General features: G+C 41.7%; 1 protein-coding gene across 2 annotated transcripts in view; it reads right to left on the bottom strand.

Moving 5' to 3' along the window:
- Window positions 1-442: 442 nt before the first annotated feature.
- The window catches only part of LOC122867527 (transformation/transcription domain-associated protein), an 82,978-nt gene continuing 55,861 nt past the window's right edge, over window positions 443-27,559 (bottom strand). For both annotated transcript variants that reach the window (XM_044178429.1, XM_044178430.1), the window contains 14 exons: window positions 27,123-27,241; window positions 26,823-26,969; window positions 25,579-25,679; window positions 23,348-23,549; window positions 21,602-21,763; window positions 17,249-17,339; window positions 16,723-16,928; window positions 14,768-15,029; window positions 9,250-9,475; window positions 8,711-8,928; window positions 7,605-7,789; window positions 6,374-6,577; window positions 4,461-4,655; window positions 443-1,728 (listed from right to left, as the gene is read on the bottom strand). In XM_044178429.1, coding sequence (XP_044034364.1) covers window positions 1,444-1,728; window positions 4,461-4,655; window positions 6,374-6,577; window positions 7,605-7,789; window positions 8,711-8,928; window positions 9,250-9,475; window positions 14,768-15,029; window positions 16,723-16,928; window positions 17,249-17,339; window positions 21,602-21,763; window positions 23,348-23,549; window positions 25,579-25,679; window positions 26,823-26,969; window positions 27,123-27,241 — 2,603 coding nt within the window. In that variant the 3' untranslated portion in view covers window positions 443-1,443. The remainder of the gene's footprint in view (window positions 1,729-4,460; window positions 4,656-6,373; window positions 6,578-7,604; window positions 7,790-8,710; window positions 8,929-9,249; window positions 9,476-14,767; window positions 15,030-16,722; window positions 16,929-17,248; window positions 17,340-21,601; window positions 21,764-23,347; window positions 23,550-25,578; window positions 25,680-26,822; window positions 26,970-27,122; window positions 27,242-27,559) is intronic.

Below are 27,559 nucleotides of genomic sequence, written 5' to 3'. Positions count from 1 at the left end.
ACGAGACAGAGCAGCACTTTGATTCAACACTGCTGCGTTGAAATGCCTCTCCATAAATGTCTACTAACTGTGAACCGCAAGGATGATGGCAATAGAATTTTTAACGTCAGAGAATGGATTGTCTGGAGTCATTTCACAGCACGAGTTATTACCGCAATAATATCCAAGAGTGCGTCCTTCAGGGTGATTATGGCTGTGACAGTGATGCAGTAGATGTGAGGCGCAGATGGGGATTACTGGTTATTATTGCTGTTTTACAACTGGTTAAAAAAAAAAAAAAAAAAAAACACAACTCGGGAAGAAAACCAATTGTGAGTTTTGCTTTATGGTAATTGTGAGCATAGTTGAAAATCATTTTTTGGATTCATTGGTTTAAGTTGTCCTAATATACAACGTAAAGAAAGACTGCAGGAGGTTACCGTAAAAGAGCCAACACAGCGTCTGTATTTAAAAAAAAAAGAGCATTTTATTAAAACAAAATGCTTATTTACAAGGCAAGAGATAATATTTCTATTGGAAAAGGCTTTGTGCCTTTACAAAAAGGGGAGGAATATGCATACACAGCCAGCTCGGGAATGACATATTTGCATTACAGCTGTAATAGCTTATTATTCAACTGTTAATTCACCCAGTAGTTTTACTTTATTACATTACAACTGGATTGATGGAAAGACAAAACAATTGTAAAGTAAAATGGCTTTTGGAATAGTCAGACATGTTAATATAGTTCAGGCAGTGGGTAAAAAGAAAAAAGAAAATAAGAAAGAGCATCATGTGTTATTCATAGGACCATAAAATTCCTCATTCAGCAGGGATAGAAACAAAGCTATACATTTTTCGGTTTAAATTTAAAAAATAGAAAAAAAAAAGTGGAACAATTGTAAGCTCTTAATGCAGGTGAAATACAACACAGACACAGCTTAAGCAACCAACAGAAGATTTCCCAATCTTTTAAATAAAAAAAACAAAACAAACTCCCATAAGCTTGAGTGAGTGGCTCATTATGATACCTACACAAATATTTGTACTGTCTCCTTGTCATATTGAAGACAGGGCAACTGGCATCACACATAGAGTCCCTGTCATTTAGATATAAAAATAAATATAAGTTGAAGGAGAAATTGTGTTTTCATAAAAAGATTCTATCAGTCCAGATATAACTATTAAGAATACAGGCAAGCCCTGTTCAAACTACCAATGTGACTGTCTTTGTCACAGGGCCTTTGTTTCAACTTGATTCCACTTAAACAATTTCAGTGTACTTTGATCAAGAGAAAGAGTCCATCAGGCTTCTGTTACAGTGATGAGCAACATACATTTTACAACCCTTGTCCGTTTTTGTCAGATATGTAATAAAGGTAAACAAAAACACTTTTTCTTGCCCTGCATCTCGTCTCATCCTTCTCCTCCATAGTGTCACATCATCTTTTATTCTCTGGTTTCTCAGAGCCAGGGGTGCCAGGCAGGGTCCATGCGACACAGATTGTCCAGGCTGTTTGCTGCAGCCACCAGGGTGTTGACCTTACTCTCTCCTCCCTCGAACTGAGCCAGGTTATGGAGGCGGGTCATGATGGCCGTGACAGCCTTCTGGACCAATGAGACTAACTGCTGGGAGTCCATGTTCTCTGGTTGGCCGGCTGGGGACAGAGGCATGGACGTGTCCTCTTGGGTCTTCTTGTGCCAGGCAATGATCTCATCGCGAAGGACTGCCTTCAGAATCCCATCCACCTATCAGAGACAGAGGAAAAGAAGAGGTACATTTTAAGAATCAATGGTGTACAAACATGTACAAATAAACATTAAAATTTTGTCTGTAACTGGATCCTCAGACAAGCAATAAGTTTTGATCACAAAAATGTGAAAAAGTAATTTTTTTTGGTCTTGTAACAGTATTGACAAAAGTCTGGGGGAAAATTACTTAATTTAACTTAATTTATTTGATATATATATATATATATATATATATATATATATATATATATATATATATATATATATATATATAATTAATTCACTTAATTTTACTTACTTCTAATCCATTTTGACAACAAGAACATAAGAAAATTACTTCCATACTGAGCGAGAAAGTTCTTTCTTGACCTTGGAAACAATAGCTTGACAAATAAAACAAACAAAAATAAAAAACAACCTAAACGTCAAGGTCCATTTACTTGCTTTTTTCAGAGCTTTCAACCACATCTTACAGTCTTCCTCTAAAGATGAAGATGATCTTTTGCATCAAAGACCATCTTTGAACAGAGACAGGGATTATGATTTCCCCGCATGTCACATAAGTTTCATACTTGGGTCACATGGTGACAACTGAGCAAACTCACTCTACTGATGAAGACCAAAAGATGTGGTTGAAAGCCCCAGAAAAAGCATGTAAGTGGACCTTTTGTCAGCATTGTTTTTGGTCAAATTTACACACTTTAAAAAAGATTTCCCAGACCTCTTTTCATTGTAATCTGTGTTGCAAGAAATTATGCAAAAACTCAAATGGTGTATAAACCTTTTCACAGCACTGTAGCATAACAATATAATATAAGTGGTGGCTAACACATTATAGTTGTTCATGAGATTCCTTGCTAATTCGATAACCATTGCATCTATCCGAAGTTCTCAAATATGTGTCAAAGGAATGCTGTTTACAGTGTATATACAGAATATGCCAATCTTCTGGGGAGACTTTCCTGAGCCAGGTGTTGAAAGTGTCTGTCATGGGAATGAGAGCAATGAAACATGATAAAACCTCAGTTTATATAAAGCCAATCTCAAACATACACATAAAACAAAGCTGTTAAGTCCAATTAAGGGCTTGTCATCTCTCTGTGTTGTTAGCAGCTTATTATGGTGACACAGAACTGAAATACATAACCATTGAAACCAAGATGGAGCCACAACACTAGCAATCATCACCTAACTAGGTGCACACTGTTCCCTACCCTTACCTTAAGTGTTGTATGGCTTGAGGGTTATTTGAGGTATATTTGAGTGGGTGATTGTTACGTGCTTGTTGTGTTTTGTTGTTTCCCCTGGAAACGTCCATTTTCTTTGACCACAAGAAGCACTGGCCTCTGGTACTCGGCCTTAACCAGTTCACATAGTCGAGTGTTTTGTTTATTTGCATCTTAAGCACTCCTGCTCCCTCCACATCAGCCAGACTTTAAGTATGAGCCAGACTTATACATAGACACCACATGCCTGTCATTACTGCTCTGCTGCAGATAGATGATATAACCCTCTGACTGTTCGTGTTTTCATTGCATTGTTTTTGTTTGGTTGTGCCTTATTGAACCTCTCCGGGTTTATCTATGTTTAAGCGCTAAACAATATCTGGAGAATTCAGCTGGAGCTTAAATTTGACCACAAACTGTTGCGTCCTCATGACAGAATGAAATACATCCTTCTCCTAAAACTCTTCCAAAGACTCATGTCATTTGGGTCAAGTTGAGAGTAATTTTTCAAGTGTACTTATTTTAACATTTGAATGCATCAACACAGGGTGATTTAACATTTCATGACAAAACTAGCACATTTCACAGGATGCAAAAGATGTTCCCCTTAAACCTGCAATAACTAATTCTTTGGCCTCTTGGGGGAAGTGGACACAAGCTGTGGACACAAGCTGTAAACAACACTGACATATTATCACCTACAGTTGATAAGGCAAACTTGTTAGCAAACATTTGCCTATTTACTGTACATATCCAGCAGATATGTGTCACATATCAACAGGAGCAACATTAGCCTTCACTGGCCACCTCCTCAACTTAAGTCCAATATTCACTCTCCTTTTAGCTCTGTTTTGGTCTCCACCAACTCCTGAGGGAAATAGCTGGCTCTTAAGCCACTAAATGCTCCACTATGTTCACTAGTCATTAACTTTGTCTGTCTGGTATTTTTGATAAACCCCCTGAATGCTACCTGCCCCGCACCATAAATGTTTTTAGCTGAAAACAGCAGTCCGCTGTATCTGGAAACAATGCTGATGAGAGCATTGAGACTGAACCAAAACAGTACAGTTGTTGGCCATAAAACCAAAACAGAAGGATGCTAAAACACTCTTCAGAGCTGAGGGGAACTGCAGAGCTGGGTGAAAACCCTCTGTGGGTTTGTCACTGAGTGACCCCTTTCACATACAGTACATTGTATTGATTAAAGCCGCTTCAAATCAGACTTATTAGAGAAATTCCCATTTTAATTTATGTACACATGCCTGATTGATATATATTGTATAAAAAGGCTCAAGTGTGACTGGCTGAACTACTATAAACTATTGCAAAATCCCCCTTAAAATCCTAAATCTCACATAAAATGTGAAATATTTGAACAGATAAGCCTCTGATCATATGCTATATTCAATCCCTATATTTATTTGTAAAATAAAATATTCTTATTCTGAGATGTAGTAATATAACATCATCATAATATAACAATTTGTAGATCAGACAAGTTACCTTAAAGTTTGGCTGTGCGAAGCATCGTGCCACAGCAATCATGGAGGCAGTGAGCGGACCGGAGACACCGATGGTGGTCAGGAACTCGGAGATGTTTGGCGTCAGGCGGAATGGAACGGGACGATTAGCGTCCAAGTCGCCTGTGGCGTCGTTGATGTCGAAGCGGAAGTAGGAGACGTTCAGCTTTCCTGTGTCCTAAAAACAGAGTAAAAGGTCAAGTTTAAAGTACATGTCAGTAGTGTTACAAACATGTGTGTGTACAAGAGTGTAAGAGGGAGGACATTTTAAATAAACCATTGTTCAGAAGTACCTGCTCATAACCACTAGCAAATAGCACCATTAGCAAATAAAGAAAAATTATCTATTCCTTTCTGCAGTGTTCTCCACAGTCCTTAGACCACATAAGCCCTGCAAGAAAATAAGTCTTCTTCAGAAAGGTTAGCGGAGTTACAAAACAAGCACACACCAATGAAATGGCTGCAGTTATTGATCTGCGTGCCCCAGACACTGTAACACGTCAAACTATCAGCAGCAGAACATCTATAATCCTCAATTCACTCGCACTCCCCTCTCCCCCGCCGCTCCCCGCTGACTTAAATATATACAGCCAAGTTTTCATCCATAACCCTGCATTTATGTGCAAGAGGGCCGCTACACGAGCAGCCATTCCGGAGAAGATAAGCTCCCTTATATGAAAAGGTGAGTGGCTCTGACAGCTTTATAGCAGAGCAGTTCATTCCAGCTCTTGCTCTCTCTCCTCCTCTGTCTCGCCTCTTTCCCTCCTTCTCTTTAATTCCCTCCACCTCCGTCTCTCTCTCTCCTACTGTCATTTGCTCCTCCAGGCCCCAGCGGAGGGCCTCAAGGCAGTGGGCTGAGACACCAGCTACCCCCAGGAGGCTCAGATAAGCCTGCAGACAGTTGGCTGTGGAGGCAGCGCTCAGAATGCTAAATCACCACACTAGCGGCCAGCGATGGCTTCATTTGGGGGCTGATGTGAATGGGATGGCGCAACACTAATGTGTCACGTGTAGTGACTGTGGCTGTGAACTTGACTGTGAGAAATGACAGATACTGGGTAATTTTCAGAACAAATGTCAACGATATTAAAGGAGAGGAAATTCAACAGATTCTCAAGAGATGATGTGATACTTTATGAAGACAGGTGTTGAAAGAATTAAGTCTACAACTGAATTACGGCCTGATGAACGCCACAAAACAGTGCCTATATTGTTGATGCCTCGAAGCTCTATAAGTGCCAACTTGATGGACGTCAAGGTCTCCATTTAGGCAGAGTGGGGCACAATGCAATGGCTGTGATGTCCTGTCCTTGCACTCTCTATGTTTGTGTATGTGTGTTTGTGTGTGCGTACACTCTCCGTATCGTAATCCTCCTGTGTCTAATGGGATCTGCGGTGTGGAACAGGCAGAGAGGGGGCTTAATACCAGTGCTTAGCTGCCCGGAGGAACGCCTGTCAGCAAAGGCCGATTAGGATCAGAGGGGAGGGGTGGCCGACTGACACAATCATCTTTAATAATGACTTTGAGAAAGCTGTCTGCGGACCCCGAGTGCCAGACGGATGTGTGTGCACTGAGAGGCAGACGCACGCACACACAAACACGGCCTCTTCAAATTGAAACGTCTTTGATAGCTGTAGAGCAGAGGGACTGAATATAACGTTCTGTCAAAACATCCTTCGCATTGACAGCCGCTGGCTGACTGATAGGCCTAGCGTGAAAGTCATGGGGGAGAATGGTAATTCATACGGCCAGATATGGAGAGGGTAATGGTGATTTCGTAATGCATCTATGAGAGTGTACATTTATTGAATTAGCCCCCGTCACATGGATCCCACTTGCCCTTGACAGACAGTCCAACATGTTTCTGCTTGTGTATCTTTGTATGTGTCCCCTACCTGTGCTATCTGCAGCATCTCGGGGTTGAGCCTGTTGAGGTGGAGCATGAACTCAGCCAGGCCTATGAGGGCCAGCTGGATGGTGAACATCTTCCGGAAGGTCCAGTAATCCGTGGCGTTGGGGAAGGTGTGGAGAGCCCACTCCTTCAGCATGCTGCGAGGCACCATGTTCCCCTGTACCTCCTTCAGGATGTCCCGCAGCACCTGGTAATAGACAGGAGGGGGGAGTAGAGGTGAGGTAGGCGGCCGTGGTCCAGCAAATATTGGGCCTCACATTCATGTTATACTTTATTCTGCCTGCTGCCTATAGCAATTGTTAGATATGATTCAATGTCCACAGTTCACCACAATTGATGGTGGATTTTTTTATTCAAGCGGCCAAAAGTAGACGACCTGACAGCAGATCATTTTCCAGCTATCTAAAATATCAATGATAAATATCAGGCTTTTGTATTTAAGAATCAGAGTGCAAAGGCTCTCTATGTTTATAAAAACAGACATCCATCATAGATGAGGCAGAGATGCATTTTCTCCACCAAAAAGAGCTTCATAGAATAAAATTGAACAAAATAATTTGCAACACAGCCGCTAGTTTTTTTCTTTTTGGTATATGGTTTAGGATAATCAGTCTCCAGAAACAGCCACCATAATTTTACAGTTTGCCACATTGAAGGAGGCTAGTGGTTAATTCAGCCAATCAGGTGCAGGAAGGGTTCATGTTGACGAACACATCTATTATCTGTTGACTGGTTGATATAGTAGCTTGCAAATTAAGTTTGACTGACCACCACAAACAACTTCCCTAATCAGAGCAAATTGTCCCTGTCCAGTGGAAACTATCTCCAAATATGGTAATTTTTTAACATTCCAAATGAACTGAAAAATTAAGTGTTCCTTTACAGGTTGAGAAAATGATCCTATATCTTACGCTAAATAAACGATTTAAAAACAAATTGGACTATCTGAAAAACGCACTGTCACAAGGCTGAAAACAAGGCTATTTTTCTTAGCTCATGAAATGCTGACATTTGGGAGACGCAGGGTTTTCTCAGGACAGTGACAAAATGCTCAAATGCTTCCTAGGTGACCACGACATGGCTGCACAAAACTACTGTTAAATTACATTTCTATCACCCAGTATGCATATCACAGCTGAGGCGACACTGCCACCACTCGCTGTCTATATTATGTGTGTAAGCATGCAGATCTGTTTATGTGATCGTCTCCATACCTGGTGGCTGGCCTGTGTGCCTCTGGCCTGCACAGTGGCCAGACGATCGTAATATCTGGAAATGGGGTTGTCATGTTCGATCCCCTTCTTGGCGCAGCGTTGTTTGTAGATTTCCACCAGTGACAGAGATGAAGGGTTGTCCTCTACCAGCCGCATCTGAGGCGACACTGCCACCACTCGGGGCACTGGAGAGATGGAGGGAGGGAGAGGAAGAAGACAGGATACAGGTGGGAAAGAGAAAGGGAGGGGAGAGCAGAGTGAAGAAATAAGAAGAGGAGAGAATGGTAGTAGGGAAGGGGAAAACAACCAAGTTAATGACACAAACTGTAAACATTTGGCTGCACTTGCTAGCAAACAGTGTCTTTTTTTTTACCACAGAGTAAACCACAGATGTAAACCTACAACTAAAATACTCCAGAGTTGGGAAACAGCTGCACTGAAGGAAAGCCATCTCTCAACAACAAGCAGGGTCAAACAAGGTAAAAGGCTGTGCATGGGTTGCCCAGTGAAAGCAGTCTAAACATTTACATACACTGGCACCCCAAATCAAATCAATATCAGCCATTCGAGTTGGGAGGAAATGGGTTGGAAGGGACTGTTGAATTCCCCGTCCATATTTCCCCTTAAACAAACCAATCAAGTGCATAAATGGAGAGTGGGCAAACATCTGGGTGGAGGCAAACCACAAGGGGATGACAGGAGAGGAAACAGCGCTTGAAAGCAAATTGAAATTGTGTGTGTGGTGTGTGAGTGAGACAAAGACAGAAAAGAAGAGACAAATGAAAGGAGAGGGTCACTGCCAATTGTTCTCAGTGAACATTAGCACTAGAGGTGACAATGTGTTTCTGATCTCCAAAGACAGAAAGCTCTGATGATGATCACACGATGAACAAATAAATTTTTTTTTTTTTTAAAAAGAGAGATACTTTACTATTTTTTTATTCAAAAACTCAGGTAGTGATAGAGGTAATAAACTCATATTAAAAAAAAAAAGAAGAAAATGTAAAAAAAACAAAAACAACAACATAATCCTAGTGAAATTTTGTCCCTCATCCCCATATAACCTCATGTACACAGGCACGCATATCTCTTATCCCTGGTCCTACCAGTGAAGAAGAGGTGTCTCTTGGTGGTCTCCTTCCTCTTCTCCAGACAGGGGTTGAGGAGGCGGAGAAGCTGCAGGACCCTCTCCTCTCGGCGTGACTCGGTCAGGCAAGCGTCGTTCATCACCAGGTAAGGGTAAATCTTGCCATTGTGGCCGCGGATATAGAGACGACGTGCTGCTGTATTGTGTTTCTGAACAATTTCCACTCTGGGCATGAACCTGGAGAGAGGCGCAGAGAGACAGAACTGAAGTGGTAAACAACGTGGGAGGAATGATATGTGGGTACAACTCTCCTGTGTGATTCCATGTGTATTTGCTGTCTGTTTCCTATTTTATCCACAGGCAGTAGAAGCAGGTAAACGTCTTACCTTCATCTGCCATTTAAAACATTTTCACCAACTATTTTATATTTAAATAGTAACATGTGAAAGTGGCAGGTAGAGCAGCATTGGTCATTCATTGAGGAGTCAGAAATTCCCATGACTGGTATTATATAACATCCTGTTTACCAGGCCCAGGTGTCCTTGTGTATTCCTTTACCTTGCTATCTTGATGTAATAGTGTGTCGGTTTGGGCATGAGGAATTCCCCGGGGATCTCCACCTCGGCTGTCTGTGCAGAGAAGTTACTGAGGAAGCGACACTTCTCCTCAATGAGGAAGAACTTGGGCAGCTGCTTGGTCTTTGCCTCCAGGATTTTGATCCACTTCTTCAGCTTGGAGATCAAATTGTGAAGCTTCATGGAGCCTGGCACACTGAAGTCAAAGTCTGGCACGGGCGAAGAGAAAAGTAATTGTTACAACAAGAATCTCCCTATAGCACTGGCCCTTTCATCTCCTTATTTCCCCAACTCTCCAAGTGGCACCCATCCTTCCTGTTGAATGGTTTTTAAATAACAAGAGCTTGGTAGACTTAATGATTTAGTATCAATGACTGAAAGCAGAAGGTGATTGAGAAATTGAGAAAGAAGAAAACAGCAAATACAAAAGCAGATGTAGGCTGCCAGTGCTTTTAAAGTGGCCAGATGAAATCCACAGTCCCCCCAAGTCTGGATGGGAGAGTCAATGCATTACACTTTCCCCTCCCTAACAAACTATCCTCAAAATGCCCTTTAGCAAGACACTAACCCCCCAACTGTTCCAGTGGAGCTGCTCTCAGCCGCCAACAGTACAAGACTGTAACATAGTGGGCAGCTCCAAGGTGTGTTTGTGCGTGTGTGTGTGACCTTTAACCTCTCCTACAGCTATATGCTCCCAGATGTGTGCTATAAATACACATATGTTTCTAAGTAACCTTGCCAAATAAAATACTATAAAGGGTTAAAACACATGCAAGCAACAAACACAGGGGACGGTACTCAAAGTACAGTCAAATATGACTAAAGAAAATAGAACGGAATAAATAGAATCGAAGAGAATAACGTTTGAAAGCTTATTGGTCAGATGGCATTTCAATGCCAATGGTTAGGATTAATTAAAGTGAGATCTGGGTATTAACTTTACCATTATTTACCCAGTAACATGGACTGAGAACACCTTGTTTTTCACAGTGATGGCTTAGGGGAGGGCAGCGGTTACACAAACTTACATCTGGGAAATGTCCATTCTAAATATTGTGTTGCACTGTTGCCCACTCAACTCCAGCAGTGTGATGCCTTGCTTGAGGGAACTTCATGGATAAGTTATTCATGGCAGGCTGGCAGCACAAGGAGAACTGTTTGCTCTATCGACTTAAAACTCCCTGGTGGAGGCTGGGAGCTGATTAAATTAGAGTTATAAAAATGAGAGTCTTAAAGTATTAAATTCCTGTTTCAAGTCACAACTCATATTGCACATACCATATTGTGATGAGCTGCAGCAATAACAATGGAAGGAGGCGAGGTGAGACAGGCAGGTTTTCCATTTTAGAGTAAAGCCCCCAGGACACCTCTGTAACATGAATGCGCGCACACACACACACACACACACCTACCTTTCCTATTTCAGTACACCCTGTTGTGCTGCCTGTTATAATGAATCCATGAAACTGCAAGGCCTTGCCATTTCAAACCTGTTCAATCTCTCCCAGAGTGAGACCTCCTAATACTTTAAATAAGCCCTTTAAAACAGCCAATGTTCTTTTCAGAGTGGCCCTATTTCGCTATCCGCCTGCCTGCAATTCACCTGCCTCGATAGCTGAGGTAAAATTGAAACAGTCCTGAGGAATTGCAACCCGACCACAATTCAGCACCATAAAAGTGTATAATGCTTACAAATAGAAAAAGCGACACATGCTCCACTCCAGCCATGAAGCAGTATAGTAATATAATTCCATCTTTATCGGATATAAAACATTTGACCTGTTTAAATCCGGAGACAGCTTCACATTAAGACGCAGGCATTATGTTATTACAACTTGTAAAAATACCTGATTATTTAAAGTAGACCTTAGACATTATCTGAAGCAATTAGTAACCAATATTTCACCTTGTTTTGAGATATAATTATAGGTTTAACTTGGGACATTCTATTCATTTGCAGTGGTCAGCTGCAACACTTCCACAGATTAAAATCAGATCAGTGGTGCATTGTGACTGACTTTTCTAATTTATCCATTGGCCTAAGGACATCTAATATATTAATGCAAACTTTGTCGAAATGGACTAACTGGTGTTCTGACATTAATATAAGAGTACTATTTTTTAACAAGAATAGACACAATATTATAATTAACATTGCCAAAGCACTTTTATTTAGTTTGAACCTTGATCCTTAAATGTGTGACTATATTAAAACTGCAGACAGTTTATGAGAGAAACTACAGAGGTGCTCTGTGGTAAGTGCAATACATCCAGCAAGACCAGAAGAGAGTTATTTTCAGTCCCCCTGAACTCAATCTTTGACCCCTGCTCTGTCAGCTAGCTGGGGAAATAGGATGCTGAGAGAAAGAGTGTGGTGTGGAAAGTAGCCAGGCTGCTCTCTGACCTGTGTGTGAAAACAAGGGCTGGTATTCTGCCCTACCTGGCCTGCCTGACAGCCCACAGCAGAGGATCTGCACTGCTGCACCAAATTATGGATCCAGACTCAGGAGGTGGGCCACCTCTGTATATAGAACAATCATTTCCTTATGACTCAGTATGGGATTGTATGAAGGTGTGTGATGGGATGCAGCCAACTCAGCTTTACTATGTCTGATTGGTGAGCTGAAGTTTTGAGCATTTCAGAGGTCATCACAGTATGTATATGGGGGTAGAGGGGTTTCTGGCGATAAAAGTTCACATTTAAAGATTATGACAACTAACTGAAGGTACATAAGTGCTAAGCCAAATTGCTATTCATAATTATACTGAGTTACATTTAACTATGCTAAATGTTATTTTAGCATGACAAATGACTATTCAATAGGCATAGAATTAAAAGCCAGGAAACTTGCTCTTCTGACAAAAGTCTCTGGAACAGATCCACTGCTAAAACAGTAACTCATGCAAATAGCATTCGCCGTAATTGGATTTGAATGCCTCCCTGCTGCCAAATGTTATATGTGCACACATAAACCCATATTTTCCGGCCCACAAACCCTGTGAAAGCGAGTGAGCCCCTAACGTGGTGCGGGGAATGGGAGCCTGGCTGCTCAGCAGCTCTGTAAACCCTGTTTGTTCCGCTCTGGAAGGCTTGTGTGGTTTCAGTCTCTGTCTGCCCTGCTCCCACGTCGCCGTGGGGACAGCTGGGTAGCGATGGTCGACGGACACCCTGCAAGGCAGAAGCCCTGGTGATGGCTGGCTGCGTGAGCACAGCTGGCACTGCAACATCTGGTAAGATTCATCAGCACAGCACTCACTCCAAGTCTCGCTCACTCTTGTTTGTGTTGTTCATTCAGTCAGTCCATGTGCTGTTCCCATGCTTTTGCTCGCTAATGCCATCACACCTGTCTTCATGTTTCCTCTCAGACTCTTATTCCTATTGTTTTCTATTTGCTAATCTCCTCTCTTCCATCTTTTACGCTCCTTTCTGTAATTTTCTATGCTTGTCAGCTCTGGCTCATCCTTATTATGGCTTTTTTCTCTCTGAGTCATGTAATAATTTTTTCCCTAGCTGCTTTTCATTCACTCGCTGTCCTTGTCCTTCTCTATCCCAGGGCCAAACACATTAGCTCTATTGGCCACTCTCAGGACCAGTGGAGGGGAAAAGCACAGGAGAGACTGAAGAGCAAAGAGGGGGAGGAGGAAGAAGAGGGAGGAGTTGCTGTGTGAAAATGCAATAAAAAGGAGAGACTGGGCTGTTTACTTTGAGTGCAATTCAGCGAACATGTATGTGCAGTCAGTCCATAGGTGTGAAAAGGAGTCAGCAAAGAGGTTTATTTGAACTCTGAGCTGGGGGAGCTGCAGACGGTCCTTGTTTAAACGAAATCCAATGAACTGTGGTTCAACTCCCTTATGCAATGTAGGAAAACAGACACGTGGCTTCCAAAAACAGGGGAATGATTGTTTTGAGAAAAATGTCTCAGAGGGGGCCTTGGCTAAACTAGAACTGCACCTGTCCTGTTGGATTCCACAGCTTGCACATGAATCTGAACATGCAGGCCAAAATGACTGGAGGCTTCATTATTGCCTTACAAGCATACAAGCACATGAACATCACAGAATTTTTGCTTTGAAATGTGTTAATCCAAAACTGGGGATGGATCAGAGAACTGTCTCTCATTGCTGTGTGTCTTCCAACTCCTAATCTTTGATGTCACGTCAGTATACTACTACTCAGGGAGAAGATTGGTAAAGTAGAAAATGTGCAATTAGGAATTTTCTGAGGATTCAAGATTTCAGTTTGAAGATACAAGCTGCATACCATCTATAATTCACACTGTCAATGGGTCACATCATTGATGGCATGACATTTGACATTAATGTGTAATTTCTAGTCTCACATTGTAGAGCTCCAACCACAATAAAACAGCAGTTGACTGGTGGTACTGGTAGCCTAACTGGGTTTACACTACACTTACATTTCAATATAAAATGGCCAGAGTTGCCCAGTGCCAACATGGTGGAAGTCATTTTAATCAGCCTCTTGTGGATATATAAGTATATAAAACCTGCATTGAATTTCACCCTGATATAAAAAGCTACCAAGAAATAAAATAATTTCATTACAGTTTCAGTAGAGAGATGTAGTGTAAATAATGTTTTGCAGACTTTTAAACCAGACTGAGACTAAAAAATGAACTTTTTCAACAGAGGTCGCTGTTTCATAGCTTCAGCAGTCTTCTACTGTATTTGATCCAACATGGACAGGTTTCGTGCTTGTGGAGATCAGCACCGCAGTGCTGCTTCAGCTTAGATTTGAAATGCAGCTAACTTGGGTATAACCAAAACCAGTGTAGACGTGTGCACACACAGTGTAATAAAGACAGAAACAGACACACACCTATTTCTGACCAGTCACCAGCCACAACCCCTCCCCTGAAATCATCATCATCTGGTTTGAAACCTTAATTACATTACAGAACACCAATGCCCCAGCTGCTCCAAGCAACAGTGCAGTCTGTCCTGACAGCGCTGATATGAGCAGCACAAGTGTCCGCGCAAATATAGCTTGTCCGGTTCAATAAAGGGCTACAGAGGCCAGTGGGCACCCTTCTCATCATTTGAACTAGTGTAGACATACAGTAACACGAGTGCTGCTATTCGCTGAAAGGTGGCTGATGTCTGATGCAGAGCTTTATGGAGAAGAGCTAAGAGGTGTTGCTGGTTTCACTATGCGGCCAATTGTCGCACCTTGTCAAATACTCAAAAAAAAAAAGAAGAAACTTTTTGGTTGTCTGAAAAGATATATTTTATATCTCTTCTAATTTCCAAGTGTTATGATGAAGTTGCAAAGGTAAACCAGTGACGCTAAAAGTTAACATGGCTGACAGCCATGAAACTAAAGTGAACAAACGACTAAGTTCAAAGAGTAAACACAAAAAAACAACCTCAAAATGAAAGGGCTCTTCAACGCTTGTTTTTCTTTCTGTCTGTTCTGTATTGTTCTATGTCAATACAGCCAGTCATGAGTATATTTTATAACAGTATAACAGTCAACCAACCTGTTGTGAACTGTCCCTTCATCTTCTGGAAAACAGGATCCTGGGCTGTTGCCTGGGCCCGACGGGCTAGTGACTCAGAGGCAGCGCTGGAGAACATGGTGGAAACATTGGAGACGTTCTCCAAGCCAACACCAAAGGTGCTAACCAGCTTCTTGACAAAGTTCAGTGTGTGCGGTGTGATCTTGGCGTCAGACACTGCACCACTCTTCTCAAAGGCCACTGAGTAGCATTTAGCCAGGCCCTGTTGGAGCTGCCTCAAGACCTGCAGAGGGAGGAGGAAGGAAGAGAAATAGTGAGAAAAAGTTTCAGTAATATTTATTAGAGATGTCCCAACATTTTTCTCCAATCCGAATCATTTTATTTTAAGGTATCTGTTGAGTCTGATCTCTGAAATACTTTATAACTCAAAGTCCTCAATGAACATACAAGTAAGGAACAGAGAGACACACACAAGTTCCTTAGGGAACAAAGGTGCAACGATATGATGTCATACAGTAACCAAAGAAAGGGAGAGAGGGAAGGTGATGATGGCATAGCATGCCTCTGCCCCTGACTGCATTGTGGAACCAAGCATAGAGCCTGCAGCTGCTACCGAGTGCCCCAAACCATCACAGATAATCACACAGACACACACACACACACACACACACCAACAAAATTCCGGCCCTAAATCCCTTACCCCATCCTACAAGCTCACTGCACCCATCCATCACCTGTCTCAGTCCTCTCTCCTGCTTCCTTTTTCTCCCAGTCTTCCCCTCCACCCACAGACCAGCTACCTTTCGTGGAGGCTGCCTAGCATGCCTAAAAAAATTTGTGGCAGCGAGTTTCCTGCACGGACACCCACACAATTAGCTAGGGAGAAAAGCGCTGCTGGCTGAATGGGTGATTTAAGTCGACATGTGCTTCAACAAAAAGGATTTGAGAAAATACCAGCGAAGAAATAATGAAATTAAGGGGGAAATCCACTATCTGAAATGTACGTGAGTCTACTGGCAATTCTGTCTTCAGACACATGCGACCAAAAATTTGTCAAGTGCGACTACTAAAGAAAAGTGAATGGAAACGGCGAGTTTCCATTCGAGTTGAGCAGATTAAAGTAGTTTGTGAGTAAACACTAAAATAAGGTGGATAATTAAATAGAATTGAAATGGTGAAACAATAAATAACCCACTAGAAATAGGGTAATGTATTAATGTTTTATGTTTATTTATATATATATATATATATATATATATATATATATATTTATTCAATAGACAAATATTTAAGGTTTTGTATTTTTTTCTATTTATTATTGCAGTTTTGCACAATAAATGTTCTTAAAATACCTCTGCACTGTGTGAAATATGTCCTAGTAATACAGTTAAGAGTACAGTAATAGCTGCCATCCAGTGCTTTACCCCTTCAGAAGCATTTATACTGTAATTTTAAGAAAACACATATATACAGTGTGATATATATATATATATACCGTTACTGTTCGCGCTTCAAATTAAACAGTCATATAAATTTTAGGCCATACCGCCCAACACTAGGTGCAACTAAATGAAAAAGTTAGGCGCACCAGTGCCACCAATATAAAAAGTTAGTCTGGAGCCCTGGTCTTGAATATAATCTGCCATTAACATGTTTATGACAACACTAGTTGAGTCAGGGAATAAGAGAAAGTGACGAACTATTCACAGACAGGTCAGGATAACACCTTAGACTAAACAGATGTGTCGGCCCACCAGAGAGACAGGATCTGCCAAACTGTGGTCATCTGGGTGACCAGGTGGTGTGACACACATATACACAAGATGTGCACTCCAACTTGCTTTCTCACATACGCAAAGATGCATGAAAATTCTCACAGCCAGCTGTATTATTTTCTCACCATCTGATCCACTAAAAAACACACGCGTAGCAACAAAGTCAGACACACACGAAACAAACACCTTTGTTCTTCTCACCTCTTCATGCCAGTTCTCCCTGAACCACACCATCTGGTCCACGATGCCCTCCAGGGAGGAGAGCAGGGTAGGGTGTAGCTCCCGCTGCATGTGCATGATCCGACTGCAGCGCCACATTGGGGCAGTGGCCCGGATAGGCCCCGGGTCGGAGGCCCCTGAGTGAGGCTGGGCCCCCACTGAACTGGGCTGCTGCTGTCCAGATGCATCTGGGGAAGAAGAGTGGGTAAGAGGAGGAAAGGATGAGTGGTGGAGAGGGAGATGTGACAGAAGGAAAACAGGAGGCAGACAGCAAAGAGAAGAAAGAAGGGTAAAAAAAAAGTAGAGGGTAATCAGGATCGGAAAGCAAAGAGGAGGGGAAAAAACAAGCAGAGGCAAATTCTACAGTTCCTTTAAGTACAAACCATTTTGAAGAACAGATACACACACACACACACACACCCCCCTTTACATTTAATAATTAAAGAGCTTTTAATGTTCAGTTTGGTGGTAATGAGGCAACACACTACAATCAGCCATATTTACTTACCACTTTTGTAACGCTCCCTCTGTTCGATCTTGAGTGTCAGGTAAAGGGTGCGGATAGGGAAGTAGACAGCCTGGGGGTACACTCGTCCCACCTAGCAGATAAAAGAGGGTCACAGATTACATTTCAAAGACTCTCCCTCAGGACCGCATAGGAGAGAGAGAGACAGGTGGCAGGCAGAGATGGAGCGAGAGGAGATGGAGAGAGAGTGGGACAGAGAGATACTGTTTGTGTATCAGAGAGAGAGAGATCATACTGATACATTCAGAGACCTCCGCTGTAACAGAGGGCGTGTTTGAAGCTTTGAGTCAGGGGAGTTAGGGAAGTTAAAAACACGTCATGGCTGAATTACAAAACTGAATGTGACTGATGATGAAATTGCCCTCAAGACTTTCAAGAAAAGTCACTGACAACATTGGAAGGCTTAATGGTTGAAGTCAGGACATAAGAGATTTCAAGTTTAAACACATAGCGAATTCACCTCAAACTTGGTGAATTACTTTGATAAGTAATGCAGGTGAATTCAGTGTCTACCTTTGGTGTATAATTTATATATCTGACTAAGGTCACAGTTCACTGAGAAGGTAGGATTAGTTAGCGACATAGCCTGTAGTTCAGCATTCAAGCTAGATCATTTTCTGAAATCAAATTCTGTATTCATTGAAAATGTCTGAGACTAAACCAAGAAATGAACTAAAAAAAAAAAAAAAAAAAAAAAAAAAGCTGGCAAGCTACCTTAACAGCATACTTGGTAGGTATTTTTGCGTCTGTTTTTATTTTCCTCAGTAAAAGCAAATTCACCTACTGTAGGTTTCTTTCATCCATTCATGTGGGTCCTGCAAGCTCAGATGTCAATATGGAAAGTGTTTGTTTAAACACACACTGTTCAACACCTTATATAAAGTCTTGAACATGCATGCGGCTATAAATACCAATTCCACACTTGTCACCAAATGACATTCTAATACATGCGTGATTTGACACATCACACTCAGAAATTGTAAATGAGAGGTAAACTCAACACTGATATATTTGTGTATGTGACTGCACAAAGCGAGTGCCTAAAGGTAGAGCATGAGCTGTGACAAAGCTCCCTAAAATTCTACAGAGGCGAGAATAAAGATCTGCCTTTTTTTTTTTTTTAAACTGTAAGCAGAGGTAAAACAAGCTCTGCTCGCAGCTTTTCTTTTTTGAACATTTCCAATGGTGGTGCTCTTAAAGAAAAGTTCTTTTTTTTAACATTTATATAATCCAAATGTAACATATATATAAATGAGGGATTATAATCAACATTTCAGATATGCTTACTTTTAGTCTCATCTCCAAATAAGTGGTTTGAAAAAATATGGCCAACTTCTGTTTAGAACATGTGGGATTGTCTGACCACTCACGTTCGTCTTTGCCATGGTATACTGTTAGAGTGATGTATGTAAAATGTTATTAAAACTGATAGAAATGATGACAAAGTACATGAACAATAACCAGGTTGTATAAAAATAAAAACAGATTGTTCCTTGAAATTCTGCATGGGACAGATCTGTGAGCATGGCTTTAGGCCCACTGGATATTGGTAGAAGACCAAACCACAAGGTTCTCTCAGGTCTCGGAGCACAATATCATAGGTTGCAATTACATAGCTACTTGATCCCTTCTAGACCCTCTATACGCCTGCAGGGCAGAAAGGGATACCTCCACATCTCAACAACAAAACTGAGCCCAATATGAGTAAAAGTGGGTCGAGGACGGATGGTGGTGGTGGAGGGGGATACAGGAGAGAGCTAGAGAAAGAAAGAGAAGAAGCTTTTTTCACACTTTAGCCTAAGGCTAAATGGATTTTGGACCCTCTAAGCTTTCTCGGACTCTATCCACAATGCTCTGACATCTAGCGCAGGTCTTCAGAGGGATTCTCAAACTGCATAAAGCTGCCAATGGTGAGAATGGGTCGGCACACAGCTAACTAGAACATATAGTGTAGTTCTCCTTACACTGGACTACTAAAAGAGCTGTTCCAGCTCTCTGCAGGTCTCAAATTTTTCAAGAGACTCAGCTCCCTCAATCCATGTAACTCACAGCTCTACATGGTCAGTCAGTCAGTGGTGGTGTGATTTAAAGGCAGCACCAAGGCAGGGGAGACAGATAGGATTAACTAAGTGGTGAAAGAGGCTGCTGCTGTTGTAGGTCTAAGCCTGGACAGCCTGGAGACGATTCAAAAGGGAAGAACGAAAACCTTTATTAAATTGAACTACATCTAGGAAAACACTTTCCACTTCTTCAGTGGTGAAGTAATTTAACTATGGAGCACCTTCAGCCATCACCAAACTGCTCTTTTGTGGCTAAAGCACAGCCATCTGTACAATGCTTCCAGTACAAAAAGCCACAGCCATAAAAAACTCAATAAGTTATTGTCACCTCCTCCTCCTGCAAATTTGCAGAAATGTATAAACTACCCATATCTGTTAAGTGAAGTGAACACGTACAGTATATGGAAACCGTGTACACACCATTGCAGATTTATTTAATTGAATGTGGGCACATGCTTCAAGCCCAATACATATAAAGTATTCTGCAACTTTTTACAGACTACCTTCTCTTAATCTGATATTTCTCAATTTTATATACTGCATATACAGTAAATGTGTAATTTGCATGATTCTTGTTTTCACAGTGCTCAAACACAGAGAGAGGACAGACAGATTTAAAGTAAAAAATACGCTATTGAGATGAGAAGTGAAGGACTAGAGTCAGTAACGGGAAGAGGGATTTCTAAGTGGCAGCTAACAGCAGCATTAAAGATGAAAGAGGAAGGAAGGCAGAGAGGAAGAGGAGGAACCAGAGATCAGCCCACTAATGGGCAGATAAGACATGTCATATTTTGGCGAAGCTGAGGTGGGCGGAGGGTAGACAAGGAGGAAGCAGCAAGGGAGGGTGAGAGCGCGTGTGGGGAGAGGTGGTGAGATTCTCGGTTAACTTCTGATTCATCTTCCCGCCTGCCCCCAGGCGCTCTTCTCCTCACCTTCATAAATATTTCAACATACGTTTTTTAAACATCCCGCCGCCGCAGAGAAACTCTAAATAATTCAGCTGAGCAGCAGAGACAAAGCCTGCCAGGCATTAAAATGTGGTTTTCTCTTCACATAAAAAAGGGGAGGAAGAAAAGGGTGTCAACCTTTTACCCTTCAATCATTACAGGGTGACGAGTCAGACCAAAGGGAGGACTGGATCTCCATAGGTGGGAAATCTCTACAGTCACCCGTTGACACCCATTAATATGCGTGCAAAAGGCAGGTGCTGGTTTAAGTGACTCAACTGTAACCAAGAGGTCACAGCTTTGAACCTTGTAATAACCATGAGTCCTCTTCAAGTGTCCTCTAGATATAGAGAGACAAAACACCTAAAAAGATGAACGCGTTATATAAAAATTCAATGATAAAAACAAAGGCAAATTATTCAGTAGGTTTCTACTGCTGTGTTAATTTATTTAACAGCTAACTTTTATTAATGTTTGTTAATAAGCTGAACAGCCAATCATCAGTGTGATGTTTTCTCTTCATCTGCATGCTAAAAAGCAGAGGATTCCCAAAGTAGTCATCACTCCATCACACACTTTGTCTGTCTTTCAATGATGCTACATCTCTTACACTACCCACTTGTAATTTAAAAATCCGGTCTCTTCCCTCTCTTCTCTTTATCTTCCTCCACCCTTTCCTTCATATCCTCTATACAATATTCCTGCTCTGTTGAGAGGATGGCTGTTTGTTATAGCAGACTACTCTTTGAAGATCACCCTCTTCAAATTGTGCGGAAATAATACTCCATTAAGCAAAGCAAATTAGTCCTCGGTTTAATTACTAGCTCTGTTCCCGCAGTGCGGATGCGTATGATATTAACTTTATAATCATTTCTTGAACAAATAATTTAAAAACCAATTCACCAGGGACTGGTGAAAGCCAATAAATTGCTGTAAAAGGGACAGTGAAAGAATCTGAATGCTTAATTTGGTAAATAGAAAGCAGGAGAGAGGCCACTTTGGCGTGAATGCAGTTAATTTATCTTGATTAGAAAGACGTGCATGAGCACTAATGCTAACACACCAGCCAGATGTGCTGCCCCAAATAGATGAAAGAAGCCCAGAGAAAAAATGAATGATTGATGGGTGGAGCAGACATCCAGACATGAAACTGAAAAAGGCAAAATGAAAAAGCAACAAGGGGAGGAAAGAGATGATTTTAAAACATTCTAAATGGTAAGATTATTTGACAAAGCTATTTTTATTGATAAAAAGTTGATAACGTAGACCAAGAGGATTTTGGCTTAAGCTTAATGGGGATCTAGATCTGGCTATGGGATAGGCCTCACCTGGCTGATTAGGTTGAGCAGAGGTTTGCCTTCTGAACCAACCAGGCAGGTCAGGAGCTGCGGTATCCATGCCAACCACTGGATGGGCGGTACTCCTATGCAGTACTTGTCCACAGCATCTGCCAGGGTGTTCTTGTCATCGAAGCTGAGTAGCCACAACACCTACAGATGAAAAGAAAAAAAAAACACACAAAAAAATGTGTGTGTGAAGACAACAGGAGAGACAGGAAAGAAGAAAAGAAGAAAGAAACATAAAAACCATATTAAATGCAACACTGGTTATTCTGCCAAGGCAGTCACATTAAAATATTCCATACATTTTACAATAAAGTAACTATTGTAAGACACTCATTAATCAGACCACTGCTGCTTCCCTGGTTCTGTTGACAGCAGGAGGGGGATTGCAGAGCAATGAACGAGTACATCTTGGCAATCCTTACTATGATCAAAGCTGAGCAAATGTGGAGGTGATCTCTCCTCCCCTGGTGTGCTTGTGTGTGCATCTACATTATGATGAAGACATTAACCCCACTCAACCCCCCAGGCTCTCTTCAGCAAGCCAACCCGGGTACACAGATTGTGTATAATTACTGATAATGACTGGTCATCTCACTTCACCCATCAGGACTAAGCGCTGCCAACCCAGCTTGGCAGCACAATACCAGGGGGTCACCAGAAAAACATCTAATTGGAATGTGAAGCTGGTAGCAGCCATTATTAGAACAGATAATGATAGTAATGCCTGATGCCAACATTGGATGTGGCAAGACCATATTTATTATTTATCCAGCCTGACACATAGAGGTAGCTGGTCTTTTGCTATCTGGAGGGGTCTCTCTAATCTGACTCTCTTGTGGCTCTTTGAAAGCAGAGATCCAGCAAGCAGTTTAGTAGAGTTTTTACAATCTCTCAGCCCCCTCCAGTTTGTTCATAAATAATAGAAAAAAAAAGATTCAGTTTGTAAAAGTGTTTTTAATGAAGCTAAAAATGTTCTTACATTTTGTGCTATGACGTTTTTTCTGATATTAAGAACCACCTGACCTGAGTACAGTATGGCAGAGCACAGCAGGTCTCAGTGGTTTACCCATTATAAGAGCATATAGATGTCTTTTGTACCTCTGGGGGGTATGAAGGTGGGGTGCTTGTTAGCAAGGAGTCCATGTCTTTACATTCCACACAGGGCTTACACAACTGGTAAGTATGGTAGCACTGGTCTGATTGTTAGAGAAAGGTCTGCAAATGTAGAGGGTCATGAGATTGGAGAATCAGGGGAGGCCATTAGTCTGTTAACCCCCCGGAGCCAGAGGATGGCCTTCACTCCACCATCGATCTGCCATGGGAACCCATCCACACTGTCTACCGCTGGACTACAATCGATCAAATTACTACTCTCTGCTTGTAACTGTGGCAGAGTCTGAGAGGGGTAAAAAAGAATGCCTTTCTTCTCATCAGCACCAATAATGTATGGACTACATAGGGTCAGGAAACTGGGGTGACCTGAAAAAAGGCCTGATTGAGGCTACTGGTTTTTATAGAAACAGGGGTTAGGTGCAGATGTGGTTGCTGACATGCTTGTTTCTGAGCAAACAAACAAAAAATCATTCAACTCATGAATCCTCAACAACAATGGATAAACAGAGATTAGGTTGCCAATATTAGCATTTCACAAGAAGTCTTCACGTTTTGCCTACCACACTTGAACATGGATAATCACACAAAAAGCTTCCTTCCCAGTTCCCTTATCACCTTTGCTAGGTATTTGCGGGACTTGCTCTCGTTTTGGTGGCGGCATGCATGGAGGTAGCAGGTAATGGCGGAGACTCCCAAGTGGAGCTGGCGGTCCTTGACGAAGATGTTTTCCAGGTAGTCGCCCCACATGGCCCAGGCCTTCACCAGGACATCATGCATCTGTACTGCTGCTGAAAAGGCCTTATTGGCCTCTTCTGACCTGGAACAAGAAGAGAGGGAAGGTGACGAGCGTTAGAGACTGAGGGCAACACCGAGTGTCAAGGGCATGTGAGCAGAGGGAGGTAGCTGGAGGGGAAGGAGAAGAAATAGGATGGGGTTAAACGGAAGTCAGCAGGGAAAAAAAGAGATACAAAATAAGGAGGGAAACTGAAGAGAGAAGGGAGGGCTGAAAGAGATGGATGCAAAGAGATGGAGCGAAAGAAAAGGAGAAAGATGGAGTGTGCAAGAGACAGATTATGATGATCATATTTTGAATTATGTACTACACATCAATAAGCACCATATTTCATTTGCTGTAATCTTCAAGGCCTTTCCCCTCGGCATTACAGAGTAAGCATTTAACCCAGCATGAATTAATGTCAGCAAGGGTTCAGGCGTTTTGCTATATTGTAATATGAGTTGAACCCAACTCTATCGTACTGTGCAATCCATTTAATACTGGGTGACATATGAGCTTAACATCTTCCTATTTTATCAGAAATGACAGTGTGCAAGGTAAAAACCTCAGCGTAATGGCTATATTTATCTGTATACAAATACATTGACCGTGAAGAGCATTGCTACAGCTTAGAGAAATCTGCAGGCTGATAAACTTGAGAATCCTTGGGATTTTCTTATCCTGGTACTGCAATCTAGCAGTCACACTTTGAGTATTTGATTTAGAAACTGTTAAATAGCAGGCAAAGAAATAGACAGGTTAAATCTGGCAGGGCCCCCAAATTTTGACTGGACCATTTATGCTGACAGGGAAAATATATTCTGAATCATCAGCTGTTTTCACCACGACAAGCAGCGTCTAACCACTCGTTGGCACGCAGTCTGAATAATTTTTACACACCTTTCAGCCTTTGATTAATAAATAAGATGCAAGAGGCACCCCAAGAAGCACTATCCTGCAGTCAAAACAAGGAGACAGGCCTGTCAATGAAAAAGTCTTACTGAGCTACAGTTGGTAAACAGACCTCCATTTTAGGACTGCTCCCACTTCCTTACAGTGAAATGTCTCCCAAGCCAATCAATTAAAAAGTGTTATTATAAAAGGCATTTTGGCATGTGATTAAGAAATGGGAGCTTGATTGCTATGGGAGTCAGAGCTGAAGACCCTCCAGTAATACTTAATGGGGTTGCCTCAGTCACTTTGCCAGTGTTAAAGTACATTAACAGTTTCAACTACCCGGCTCAACAGGAGCACAGGAACCCAACAGACTGTCAAATCTCTGACACCCGTTTAATTGAATGATCCCAAAATCCTTAGCACATGTGGTTGCACATACACATGCACACGCATGCACGCACACACACACACACACACGACTCTCTCAACCCCTAACCCCCACTCTGCTGTTAATTCTCCCCCGGTGTAGGGGAAACTTAATGATTGCAATAAACCCTGCTGAGGTGGAGGCAAGTTCTGCTGATCGCAGAGATTCCTGCAAATTGCCTCAAGTTAATTATTGAGCTGCATATACATTTAATAAGCCTTCCTCAATTTGTCTTTCACCCCTCAGGACGCCATGTCACGTCAAAGATGACGGGTGAAAATGGGGTGCTGAAGGGGTGTTAAAGAGTGTGGCTGCGGGTATCCAGCAAAGCATGGAGAGAGCAGTCGAATGCTCCGCAGGCAATCCCTGCAGCCGAAAACACATTACTGACACTGTCGCAAACTGATGACACAGATGTACATTAACATCTAAGCCACGTCACAGGGGTAACCTAGTAACATAATCTCAGAGGTGCGTCATCTTGAGGCAAGAAGTGCAGATTAAATATGACTGCCATGTCCTGACAGGATAAAACACCCACGCAGAGGTAAGGGACCACTTACACAGATTGAGGACAATGTTATAATGAACAAAAGGAAAACAGTGACAGACAGAATGATAGATTTAGACTGTAAACAACAAAAAGGTGAAAGAAGCTACATCTAAAGTTGGCTACAAAGTGGCAATGCTTGTCCAAAGCTGTAAAGGTAGTCAAAGACCAGACAGCTGGAGCACTGATGGACATACTTGTTGATTTGAGCCAGGAACATGCCCTTTAAAGCATAGAACTCAGCAGTCATCTCCTTGGTGAAGTACTTCAGGTTGGTCGACTCTATCACCTCCAAACCCTAACAGACAGGGAAGAACAACACAGGTTTAACTTCAAACTAAACTGCAGTAGAGAAACTTATCAATGCTAGGGAGAGGAATCGCGAAGAAGATACCACGACATTCTGTTTTAGACAGGGCCATAATCACAGGTGAAAAACAAACAAACTGCTCTGTGTTCATTAACAAGTAAGAAAATAGGTGTTAAGGGAACTAAACTTCCATTATGGTGAGGCTCTGATTAGGTGTCCCCCATGTACTGCTGTGACAAACGATGTGTAGCGGTAGAGAGAGACCGAGGGAACCAGAGGAGATGAGATAGAAGAGAGAAAGAAAGAGAGAGAAGAGTGTCTACTGGCACTTTTAATGACTTGTGGCGTGCTGAACTGCTTCTATTAATCAGAGTACTCCATGGGCTTAAGAGCAAGCTCCTGAGTTACACTCTTATAATTCTCTCTGCTATAACTTGTCACCTAGAGCCACCCCAAACACTTCTTGCACTTACTACTTTTCCCACTCAAAGTACCGCTAACTACGCCTCCAGCTACTACTAACAGAAATCAACCTAAGTACTTAAATCGCACTAAATGCATCAAATGTGTTGTTCTTCAGTAGAGGCTGGCTTATTTCAAATTGGAGCATGCATTACTACGGTCCAAATCTCTTGCAGCTGTGTGCTGCATTATGGTGCAGGTGTTACATGGGTACGATATATTTATCTTGTTTTGATCATACATAATTAGACTATACAAACTAAATGATTTTTGCTCTTTCTAGAGTGATTTTGCCAATAAAATATTTCACGAGTTACTCACAAGCTGAAATAAAAATGGACGTATTTGCTAATAAAACCAAGAGTAATCTGTAACATATTAATTATAGGCAGACTTGTACCCAACAATCCTGGGACTCAAATGTATTGAGATTATAACAATTAAGTGTGACTATTTTTTTATGGCAATACCACACTTACTTTCACTGAAAGTTTTCATTTTCTGAAAAAATGTTTTCATCAGTAAAACATCATAGAAATGTGGGCAGAATAAGTACGTTAATGCGTAATATGCATTCATATTGAGTGCATAGGCCAAATAAATAAATAGGCAATAGTGATTCTCTAATTTGAAATATAGCATAGGAGAGAAGGTCACATTCCATCTTACCTGCATGCACTCATTCTTGCCCATGACGCCAGCCAGCTGCAAATAACATTTGACCTGCTGTCTGATCTTCTGAAAGCAGTCAACAATGGGCACTGTGGGGATGGTATGGATACGACTCAGGATGTCCAGAGCTACGTTCACCAAACCCTGGGTGACAACAGTGTGATGTGGTTTCACAAACACAATTAAAAAGGTTGAAGGAAACTGACAAAAACAAATACTGAATTTAATGATCTTTATTGATTCACACTTTTTCTGAATTTGTTTGACTAAAAAGGGCTCATAAGCCCAAACCAGTACCTGTTTGCGTCCTATCTTGCCATACTGAATAATAGCAGAAGCCGAGGCATGAACTCCCAACATGGCGTTGTTGTTGTTTGGATCATGCTGCGTGTTCGTCTCATACGCTGTCACTATAGCTGTAGATAAAGAGAAAACAGTAATGAACATGGCTTTTCTCTTTATATTATATTAAGTCATATTTGTAGTAAACAAAAAGAGGAGCGCTTAGAGCAGTATGAACATTGGGGGTCTTCTAGCACTCTGAAAGCACAGCTGTCATAATGCAGAGGAGGGCACTGAGGACAGTAAACATGTTGAACAGTAAATGGGCCATGGCGATGAATTTCATTAAGACAATTCTATTTCACTTTAACATAAGTTTGAAGGCTGTCACATATAAATGAAGTGGATTTTATTGGCATGGTGCTGCAGAACCAGTGCTATCATTATTTTAA

This window comes from Siniperca chuatsi, linkage group LG20, assembly GCF_020085105.1.
Source record: "Siniperca chuatsi isolate FFG_IHB_CAS linkage group LG20, ASM2008510v1, whole genome shotgun sequence".
In the NCBI taxonomy this organism is placed as follows: domain Eukaryota; kingdom Metazoa; phylum Chordata; class Actinopteri; order Centrarchiformes; family Sinipercidae; genus Siniperca; species Siniperca chuatsi.
This window is presented reverse-complemented; position numbering and strand designations above follow the sequence as displayed.